The sequence below is a fragment of the Mizuhopecten yessoensis genome, unplaced genomic scaffold (genome assembly GCF_002113885.1).
Source record: "Mizuhopecten yessoensis strain PY_sf001 unplaced genomic scaffold, ASM211388v2 scaffold10519, whole genome shotgun sequence".
In the NCBI taxonomy this organism is placed as follows: domain Eukaryota; kingdom Metazoa; phylum Mollusca; class Bivalvia; order Pectinida; family Pectinidae; genus Mizuhopecten; species Mizuhopecten yessoensis.
Genome location: NW_018408587.1, coordinates 83,958 through 95,992, shown reverse-complemented (window position 1 = coordinate 95,992; position 12,035 = coordinate 83,958). Strand labels below are relative to the sequence as shown.

The following is a 12,035-nucleotide window of genomic DNA, read 5'->3' as shown; positions in this document are numbered from 1 at the left end:
GATTTATCAACTTCTGTGTAATATATTATATCATACACTTGCCTGATATTTTCTCTTATAAATCTTTCTTTTATAAATCTTTATTGGTTTTCATGATTCAACCATCTATTACATTCTTTAACCGTTGAGCTTAACGGTAAGAAAGTATTGATAAGAAAGGTGAAGTAAAAGAACTGGCCTTCAGTTTTTTTTATAAACTCGTGGCTTCATCACTTTTGGTACAAAAAAAACTTGTTTTAGTAGTATTATCTGTCCAAAACAAAATGAAGAATTCAGCTGTGATGACTTTTTACCGATGTTCCTAATTCTTAAATTGTAATTTCTTGCTCTAAATTATCTAAATTATTAGAAGTTTATTCAGGTTTACTTTTTCTACATCAACTTCCTAAGCAGCAAATTTAAATTTCCCTTAGTAAATTATTTGTTCACTTTTTTAAGTACCATCAGTTTTCATTAGTGTAGCAGTGGTAGATTTTGTAGATTAAACATCAAAAAACACTGTGAGAGTTCTTCACGATTTATTGGGCGTAGTTCCGATTCCCTAGACATAAATGATTTAACCCTGCAATTATATAATAATTACATTTCATGTATGGGATCTAAAACTCATTCATAACGCACATATACATGTAGCACACTTTGAATTTACAAGAAGTTATCTTAAGATATTACATGTAAGATTATAGTTCTATAAATTATAAAAGTTATATTACATCTAGATTTTTCATTATATTTACTGATATTTATACACATGTAATATTGAACATATGATGTAAATCTATCTGAACTCAGTACTTATTGATACGGAGGTTACTTAATAAATAGACAAAGAGTACAATAAAATACATTCATCAATACATTACTATAAGTTTAAAATAGAAAACTGTACCTATTTGTGGAACAGGGCCATTTGAAGTCGTACGGAATTATCCGAGGTTTTTACGTGTACTCGTAATTTCTGTATGACAAAGAAACACGTATATATATAATACAATTAAAATGACGCAGTATATATATATATACGGTACAGGTGATAACGAATCAAGAATTAACTATTAAGATCGTATATCTATCAATTTGACAATATAAATATAGTCTCTGATAAATATTGCGCCAAAACCATTGGTCACTCAAAGAAAACAAAGAAAACCTTGACCATTGGCTTACCCAAGAGGTGACAACGGGATAGCTTACAGAACTGACCAATGATAAAAATACATATAACCAAACCAATCCAAGAGGCCAAAATAAGGAAAGAACTATACCACAATATAGAGATCGCTATTACTATATCAGAACATATGTATATACCGTAATATTATAAATACAGATATCACAAATATCGTCTCTGCCACATTAGTTTGGCGACATTTTTTATGAACAGTGTTTCTTTTTTTAGTTGCAGAAGTATTTTGTAGTCCTTTCAATAGTCTCTATTCATTGCGCTTTAGCTCTGGTTAGGTAGCAGTCTACGGTGAGGGTTGTGGCCATGGGTGATATTTTTGTTAAATGGCTAACCCCTGTATAATGATATGTAAAAAAAAATATAAAAATAAAACTGTACTAAAATTGTGGTAAGCATGATAAGGAAGGCTATGTGAGCTTCACATTTGTAAAAAAAAAAAAAGGTTTTAGTTCGAGATCAAAATTTTGGCCACAATCCGAAAGGGTGCCTACACATGAAAAGTTAGCTTCACAGGAGGTAAAATTTTGACAACAGCACACGACGCAAAATTGCAAAAAATCAAGTTTTACAACTTTACTGGGACCCATATTAATCTGCAACCAAGTAGGTAATCTTTAATTTAAGACAAAACTCTGGAAAAAAAAATTGTTGCGAGGGTCAAATTTTAGGTCAAAAATAGCATTTGTTGGCATTTTTTGGTAAATTTTGATGTGGTAACCATGGTAACAAGTGACATACATAGAAAAAAAGAGGTTTATACACTTCTTAGTACTTTATATGTATTGTAAATGTAATGCAGTTTACAAATATATACACATGTATATATGTGTTGTGTAGGGTAAATCCGCTGTGTATACATTTCCTCGACATGTGCCTAGTTTTTCAGAGTCGGGCCATTTCTACTGTAGACTGCTACCTTAATACATTTTGTACATTTGTATATAATCATATTTTCGTATTCGGCTTTCAACTCTACTAAAATTCTTCTAAACTATAAAAAGGTTCATAGATCAAGCAGAGTCCTGGACCATACGATGCCTACAGTAAGACAAACACAAGAGATTTCACATGTTTTTTTTATTCCTTTGTAATACAGTACCGCAACAGAGTCCTCACTAAATAAAATGACCATATATTAACTTTCTACTTGACTTTACATTAATTATTTCCTTACTTTCGGTTACTAGTAATTATTTAAACATTAATAAATACCTTATTGCGATTATAAAATGCATGAAGAAACCACTTCACAATCATGCATATTTTTTGTTCGTTTGTTTGTTTTTGTGTTGTTGTTGTTTAAATGGAAACACTTTATTACATACTACCCGATAGTATATGAGTAGATTGCCAACTTTTTCCTCCATGTCCACATTGCGTCCAGATCCCAATTCGTCGATGTGCAAGTGCATATCGATCATCATTCGAACGAGAATCATTAGAACACAACAAATTCCAAGTCTGACAATAACAGCAATGTCTCCCTTCACATTCAAAGTCGTTAAGAAGGGTATACCTTCCTCCCTTAACATTGCATTCGCTTGTGGAGAATTTACATGTTCCAGTTGTTAAGGACGAACCGTTTCCTTGTCGACAGTACCTATCCCCTTTCATTGTCATTTACAGACGGACTGTTTCCATTACCGGTTGCGCTTGGAAGAATAGTCAAATGAGGTGTTGTTGAGGTAGGGGTACGCGGAACAGCCTCACCATGAGATGCGTCAGTGTTATCTAATGTCGTCAATTCAGAACTATTTGTTGGAACTTGTCTGAAAAGATACAAAATAAATATTGCTTAATATTTGAGATCTCTGTGCAGATACAAAATGATGACATTGGTTGCCATAGTTACAGAAATAAATATCTGTCATTTAAAAATGTTGCAAAAGTAAATATGTATCGGTCATCTTAGTATGAATGTAAAAAGATATCGGCCTAATACTTATTTTAATGATTGATTTGCAATTCAGCTTTGTACCCCGTCAAAGCTATTTGTTGTCGAAATATATTACAATTAGCATTTTATCAAATTATTTTGATGTTATAGGTTTCACAAAATAAGATAAGGCTTAAGGATGAGTGTACCAATACATGGACTTATACAAACTTGATGTCGCTTACAGCTATTTGCCCTTGTCTGCTTGCAATTGACACACCTTACTTATGACTTATTTTATTTTGATTATAACATTTTATCTTATTACCCAAGTATTCTTTATAACGTTTAAGATGTTAATTGCTTTAGAATTCTGTTATTGTGTATGTGCATGGCACATTTTGTCGAAATAGGTTATACGTTGGGAACCGATTAAACGTTCATTAAAACATGACAGATGGACAAAGAGACGGACAGACATTTCCTAATTAATACGACCATTTTCGCCGAAATGCGTGAAATAAACAGCAATGTTTATCAGGTTTGGAAATCCGATCTAGTGGTAGCTCCTCAGATGTTAAATACATTAATTACAATTGTTTTAATTGAATCAACTTCTATCATTGGTGACATAAATCTCTCGAAATTCTGCATTCTTTGAACAATATTCCGTGCATGTGTGTGTGTCCCTCTTTTATTGTCAATCAGCAACACAAGAATATTTATGGATGCTTACTCATCATTTGTACCATTGCCTATTTCCACACGGCTTTCTTCTTTTTCTTCTTCGCCTTGATTCCATTCTACTTTCACCAATTTTTCTTTTGCCTGATCAGGAACACTATAATGATTCAAAAGATTGCTGTGCACATATAATGATGTGTGGTATATTGTACATATTATCTGTACAATTGTCACGAGTCTGTTTCTAATGCATCGTAGTGAAATACATGAAGTCCGAAAGTTATGTTATTGTGCTTATCGTAGAGCAGATAGGAGATCACAGTTTCAATTAATTTCTTAGGTGTCTTAAGGTTTCTTGCTGTGTTTCATGTCAACAGGGACACGATAGAAGACTTTTCATATAATGGATAAGGACAGAGAATCCCCGAAGTTAACTTGTTATAGGATAAAACCAGAGGATCTAACGAAAGCTTTACCAAAATTTATCATCCATAAGGATACCCGTAAAAGTGAAGCTTCTAACGATTTCATCTACGCCTAAATACACGGGTGTGAATCATAAAGATTTCATGTAACTTTGTTCTACGTTTGGTAAATGTATCTGTAGAGACTGCCAAAATCAATTAATTATATTTAAAAAGGGGCAAATACTTATTTTGAATAAGCTGTTGTTGTAAGACTTAAACCATGCACAGTTCATTTTGAATCCATCATATGCAATAATAAAATTGATTCGGTCCGGTTCGGTTTTATTTTAAACGTTCTATTACCAGCTAGTACCAAACTAAACAAATGCAATGTAACAAATCCTAGTTTCGATATGAACGAAAGAAGTTAAGAAGTGAATTTTAAACACAGATGATTTGAATTTTTCTTTTCATCTGATACTTAATGCGACATGTTACTGACTATCGTCAATAATTGTAAGACCGGTTATACGCTGTGGTAGTATTTTTTATGGTTCATTCCTGTAAGAACTCAGACTACAGTATTAATGTAAACTAACATGAAGAAACTTACCTGTCGGTGTTTGTTCCTTTGCATCTACATCTACCTTTCAACTTGTCACAGCATTGTGTATTACATATCACAAACATACACAGTATAAATATGTTGAATACTATTAAAGAAACGATGATGACCCGATCCGAGAGAGATATACCTGAAATGAAAAAACAAATGTAACAATCGTTGAAACGGAAACCCGTTTTTAAGATTCATTTTTTTTAAATAAGTTATTTCAGTTTATCACATTTTTAGGCTATTTGAAAGATGTTGGTCTTTTTAATAAAATTTAGTCACCATAGCCACTTTCAATATTCAATTTGACGTTTGTCTTTTACCTTTCAGTTTGGTTTGATGTTTATATTTAGCATTTGTTTTTGTCGACCATTTGTTGACCCTAAAGACCTAATTTGTGTTGATGGGCCGTTAAGCATTGATAATAATAATAATAATAATAATAATAATAATATTATGTCACGTCTTATTCTTTTATTGCAGGTACATGTTATACGTTAGAACAATGGTAATTTTTCATTTGATACAATACAGCAATTACCTGCTTGTACACAGTACTTACTATTGTTGCTATCCACACATTTGTCCTGTGCAGGACAAGTGGAGTTAGTTAAATTACTGAAGTCGACATCTTCAACTGTTCCTAAAATTGAAACAAATTACTATTTTATCAAGATATATAAACGGTTATACAACATTTAAAGAATCATGGAGCCATACATTGCGTTTGACTTGGTTTGACGTCTCTCAGCACGTGCAGCTCGGACAAAAATATTTTATACTGATTTTTTTTTTTATATTCTGTACATCCAAGATGATATACATTAGGGATACCAGAAAACGTTGTCATTAACAAGCATGTATGATGAAGTACCATATATCTGTGGTTATTATCAAGGCGCTCCTATAAAGATGCATATGAAAGTAGTAGATCAAATATATAAATTCCTCTTACGTGTATATGATTACACAAAGCATGTAAAACGATTTATTGTACATAGTACAGTAGCCTAGTTGCCAATTTCTTATCAAAATTTAGCTCAGCTGTTCTCTTCGGTTTTGTTTCGTGCTGTTGGGTTTAACGACCTTTCAACTACTGCGGTAATACAAAGACGTTCCGCCATGTGTTTAATTCATGTGTGAATCTGTGTATGCTTGTGTAGTTGCCTCCTTGTGATAGCGCGGATCTGATGCCGAATTTAGAGTGTTATCTCACTGAAAAACCATGCTTGGGCAACCTCGTCATAAATAACCTGGCAACGGATAAACCAGTTGTTGTCATTTCCCTTAATGCTTAACGTGAAGTATGGAATAAAAGCCAGGATTCCAAAGGCTTTGGTAAATCCCGGGATTGGGAAAGAACCCATTAATATTCGATGATTTGCCTTCCTCTCATAAGCAAACGTTCGACATTGAAGACAAAAGAGATGTCTGTACTACGCCACACATATTTACTTACCTGAGCCAGGATCAGCTTGTGTTTGGTTGTATATGGATACATTATGCTTTTCTGCAGTATCAGCTGAACCTAAAATACATACCTGGTAATGTTATTCGAGTTAACTCCGAAAATCTTTCAAAAATAAATAAACTGACATCATTACTTTCAAGTATATATGATATAACATTTATAAACATCAATACCTCGGTTACACAATAAAGAAATGGGAAAGATGTACGATATATAGGTGTTCCGAGAACGATTTGATACAGTTTATGTATTTACTGCGAAACATTGGTTTTCCAAGAACAAATTGTTCCTTTTTATCTATTTATTGCGAAACATAGGTTCTTTTTATTGCTTAATATGTGAAACAATAACCCGTCCCCTCGTACTTAATGATAGCATCTGAAAGAACACTTAAGGATGGTGACACACCAGGCCTCAACTTCTGTTGTGACAGAATTGCACATACCCCAATTCTGAAATTGCCATTGCAATGCTGTAACGTATTGTGTTCTGAAATTGAGTCCAAAATATCGGCCTCTTGGGAGGATTTCCTTTTCTTAACTCGCAAGCTTGGCAATCACTTTGATTAGCCGTCTCGTGCGTACATCAGACATTTTGAAACCCACTTTTACAATTGATATGATTGATGTTTCCCTACTTTTCATTATCAGATGATCCTCTTTGAGAAATGATTTATAAACAAGAGGCATATTTGGCCTGAATCACTCATCTGTTATTCACTAATGCTGGCAAAACATCTCACATTTGCAATATTTATAGTCAGTCGACAGTATACATGCTTTATACTTCTTGGGAAATTCGAAGTTAAAACATATTTGATTTCTTTGATCTTGAAAGTAAATCAATGTCATTCTTTTGAACGAGCATTAATATTCTTAAACCCAGTATGCTTTAGGTAAAATATCACGAACCTTGGCCGTTTAATGGATGTCATTAAAATTAACATATTTGGTTCAATGACTTTAAAACTTGGTCAAAGCTATGTAATTTATTACTTGTTCTAAACTCATTTGTGCAAACGTTGCACATGCTAAACAGCCAACCCTCTATGTTATTTAAAAGAGGCGTTCAAAGAATAAGATGACGGCAGACACCATTCTGTGTCAAAAAAGCAATTAGGAATCTGATAAAGCGGGTAGGTACACTAGATCGGGACGAAAGAACAATTTCTATAATTATGAACAAAAATGAATAAACTTGCAACCTAATGTAGGTTCGTGTGCAATAAGTAGAGCAGACCGCAGAGAAAACGTTGTACGTAAGGAAGAAAAACCTTATTGTCATGCATGTGATCAACCATCTACAGTCAAACATTTATGATTGAATGCGCTGATTTCAAACAAATACGTGAGAGATTTTCCGATGTACCCTTTATGAAACGTTTATTTGATACAGTTTCTGTGCAATCAATATATGATTATTGACATTCAAACATTCTCTATGATAAGAAATGATGTATTTTATAGTCAATTCGTTTGCTACTGGTATATTATTTTTTACATCTTTTACACATTTTAATCTTTTTGTTTATGGTTTTTATGTATTCATTGTTTTGTGAATGTCTAATTTGTACATCGTTGTGTGGCCCTCAATGACTCGAATTGTCGAAGGGCCGTAACACAATACAAAACAAAACATAACTTCTTGTAAAACAATTAGATGATGTGAGGTAAAATTAGAAATTCCTCTATATATTTAATCGATCTGACTAAGTAGGTTTCATATTAAGGAACAGTAAACATTAAAGAACACGTTAGTGGGTAAGTTACAATTCTGTGTGGTTTTCGGAGGTTTATGTGTTGGTGGATCCTCACATATAGCATGGTGTTTGTCGTGTGGATCCTTCAGTACCTTTCCTGACGGACAGTCACATGTCAAATTGTTTGTTGACGAGCAGCTAGACACCACAATAAGATTAGCTGACTCACAGAACGGTGAGCATATTGCACAACTGGTATGGACACCGGGGACACTGGAGTAGTAACCATATGGACACACCCTACAAACTGCGATGGTGTTATTACTGGTGCAATCTCCAGAGAGGTAAAACCCTGGTGGACATTCAAAACATGACAGGTTCCCTTTTGTGATGTAAGGGCGCAGCTCTGTGGTCTGCATAGAAAAAGAGAAAAACAGAACAAAAGTAATCGTGTTTCCTTTTTATAAAGACATTTTCACATATATATGTAAGGAATGAGATCAAAACCGAAATAATAACAAACAAATATATATAAAATGTTACAGAACTATTTTGTTACAATATTTCAACCGTTGGTGAGAAATCGTTTTCAGTTAGTTATACAGAAAAGGAAATCTGTGTATCAAGAAATAATTTAATAACACCAGTAAAGAGAACAATTGTAGTAGGCGATGCATTAAAGATTAAATTACACTGAGGTGACACAAAAAGGAAAGAACCGCCACCTTACCTGTGAAATAATGAACGATAATGATGCTATAATTCCTATGAACACCGGTACACCCATGGTCATCTAAAACAGATAACCAAACAGTGAACAATTCAATAAGGTGTTTTAATAACAACAAATGTACTTGTATGTAAAGGTTATCTCCCTTCCCATTTCAAAACTCAAAATGTGTACATTATTGAAGCGCGAAGACCACACTAAATGTAAAGCATGATATTAGACTGCATTGAGAAAATCACAATACATGCCATGTAATAACTCGTAATTCTCTGTTTACAATAGCGAATATTTCTAAACTACACGGAAACTGTTGGTTGGATCCATATTTCTATGTAATTGGCATCCATGTCTTTGGATCTTAGTCACCGAATTATTCATAGTCATTAAACACCACGATCCTATTGAGGATATTTGGGCTCTTATCCAAATATTTTATTACAATGAATCGTTTGGTTAACCATTCAAGTGTTTAAATGATTAGTGTAACACTATTTCACTAACTGTATACAATGTGGAATGGGCTGTGAAATTTTATAAACACTAATGACATGAGATCTGACTTAAAAAACATCTTTCATAAACACTGAAGAAATATGCATTCAATTCCTGAATAAAAGACTTAAGAGAGATAAATTATGGACATTTAAGTCAGATAGTCTGGTACACTTATTCCTTGGCTGAACATGTAAAAAGCACCATGAATTGGAATCCATATTCCATAACAAAACATTTATAACAAAAACAAATAGTAAGTATTTGAAGTTAAATGTGTAAATGATATACATGTGACAAATTCCATCTTATGATGTATTACATGTATATTCATTTTTATCCATTACCGGATATTATTTGAATACATTTTATTTTATTGTAGAGGTAACTAAATAAAGGCTCTAAGTTTGGTATTCAATCAAATTTTTTTTTGTCAACAAAAGTTGTTGACATTGAAATAAATTGTTTCTTTGTCCGTGTTTAAACAAAAGCAAAGGTCAGATGAGGAGGGGTGCCTAAGGAGACATCAGCAAAAAGAAAGAGCAGAAAAGAAAAGTACCGAACACCACAACTTCTTTAATCCCTCCATATATTCTACGAATCTCGTATAAAATTGTGTCAAATCTTGTTAAAGTATATAATGTAGAAACAATTTCGCTATACATAATACATACTAAATAAATTACTGCCGGGCTTTATCAAGTTTGTCATCAATAGCAAAGTGTGTTATAGGACCATAACAACATTTGTCAAAACATTCATTGCTTAAATAAGGTAGAAACAATTTCCTTATACATAATACATACTAAATAAATTGCTGTCGGGCTTTATTAAGTTTGTCATCAATAGCAAAGTGTGTTATAGGACCATAACAATATTTGTCAAAACATTCATTGCTTAAATAACGTAGAAACAATTTCCTTATACATAATGCATACTAAATAAATTCCGGGGGGGGGGGGGGGGGGGGGGGAGCTGAACACACTAAATAAATCAATGACGCAATACACCCCTACCAATCCTAGGTTAAGTTAACACCTGTGTGAAGTAATCCGTATATCTAGAATCACACTTTATAGTTACTACTGAAATGTTAATGTTTCAGTTGAAGAGGATGAAATAATCCAATGTATGAGAAACAAACAAACAAAAGAGTGAATTTGTTAAGGTACTTACTATTTTACAATTGTCCACTCCCTTGTCCTGCTAGTGTAATGCTTACTAACATATATATATAGTATATTTCCCGGGTATTCCCAATTCTATATTTAGTATTAGTATTTAATGTGTGGAAATTGGGGCCCACTGGGGGACATACGGGGAGATGCCCAATAAAGGGAACTCTTTGAAAACTATTGTTCCATCTGTTTGAATGGGGCTTTATCCAACATAGGTTCTAAAGCTTCTGTGAGCAAGGGACACAGTTTTGTATAAAATTTAGTGCGTACACCCCTATAGCACCTGTTGGATAGGGGACTTAATTCTGTATAAACGGAGTGTGTGGCTCACCACTGACCCAGCCAACCCATCCACCGGAGTCAGAGGGGCGGGGCCAAATATGGAAAATGGCGGTAAAACTAGCATCCTTCTCTCCCGTATGAATGGAGACATTTTAGCACAATTCATATCCAGATGTATTATCAGTTCAGCATTTCACTTTTAATAAACTTGTTTTTGAGTCTGTTCACTTTTAATAATTAAACTTGTTTTCGAGTCTATATCGTATTAAATAGAGTAGTTCTTCTTTGTGCGATTCGCATCTAGTAATTGGAATCCTGCTTTCTCATATACTATGATTATGGCGAGGATATTGGGCTTTTATCAAGCACCAAGAATCAGGTTTTTATCTCAGTATTTAATTACAATTAGTTAATTAGTTAACCAACCTCAAGAACTGACCGAGTCAGAAAACAATGACTACAAATACATAAGTACCAAATAGAGAATTCACAGAAACTAATTCCGTTATTCCCTGCATTATTCTACTATAATTTAAAAAACAAAACATACTTAAATAAATAATAAATGTATAAATAAATAAGTAAAGTAAGTGATTGTGGAATATCTTTAAACATTAACTTGTATTGCGTATATCACTAATCACCACTCCTGTATACATACTAAAGCAGGTACATACGCAATGCACCATATTACATTGTTTGCACTTGTATTAAGTAATATATCTAGATCTAGAGTCACACCTGTAATTCTAGAGTCACATCTGTAATTCTAGAGTCACACCTGTAATTAAGACGGAGATGTTAATGTTTTAAGTCAAGAGTAATGATAACAAGAAATGTGATAAAACGATGGAGCGAACAAATCGAAAAACTTACCGTATTCCCTTGTAATTTCCGTTCTAACTATCCGAAATCTGTCGCACCCTACGTCTATATTTAGAACATCGGATATATTTGAACTGTAATCTACATAGTCTCGTTCAACCAGACGCTTGAGTGATCCGATGGTCTCATACACTAAATATAGCCTCGGTCAAATTTGATGCATATATCAAATACCTAAATCTAAAATAATAGAAATAATAAATATATATATATGATATTGTTTTACACCCCCTCCGAAATAGAAACCAGTGGTATCCGCTGGTGCGAAAGATTTGGTGAAGTATGTTTTTATCATAATATCCACGCAAAACACTGAACTTTTCCCTTTAGAGATCATAAATATAGTAATATAATATTAATATTAAATATAGTAAGAATATATCCTTTTTCTCTCCTTTTTGTGAGTGACTGAAACGTTTAAGAAGTTTCGCAGGAAAACAAAGCATTTATCAACTGTGTTGTTGCCAGACACTGGCAAACAATGTTTCCAAGTTTGTTGCATTTCAACTTTTACAGTATTTTTTTTTTTTTT

General features: G+C 33.2%; 1 protein-coding gene across 4 annotated transcripts; it reads right to left on the bottom strand.

The window, feature by feature from the left end:
• Window positions 1–2,069: 2,069 nt before the first annotated feature.
• Window positions 2,070–11,565, bottom strand: LOC110460904. 4 transcript variants are annotated; one of them, XM_021514111.1, is made up of 8 exons: window positions 11,495–11,565; window positions 8,667–8,729; window positions 8,007–8,349; window positions 6,226–6,294; window positions 5,329–5,409; window positions 4,767–4,908; window positions 3,799–3,903; window positions 2,070–2,955 (listed from the first exon to the last, which is right to left on the bottom strand). In XM_021514111.1, exons 2-8 carry the CDS (start codon window positions 8,727–8,729, stop codon window positions 2,787–2,789), a joined length of 972 nt encoding a protein of 323 aa, XP_021369786.1. In that variant the 5' UTR covers window positions 11,495–11,565; the 3' UTR covers window positions 2,070–2,786. The 4 variants fall into 4 exon arrangements, with proteins under 4 accessions (XP_021369786.1, XP_021369788.1, XP_021369787.1 ...); XM_021514113.1 differs by having other exon boundaries at window positions 8,052–8,349; XM_021514112.1 differs by lacking the exon at window positions 11,495–11,565 and adding an exon at window positions 10,335–10,744.
• Window positions 11,566–12,035: the final 470 nt, after the last annotated feature.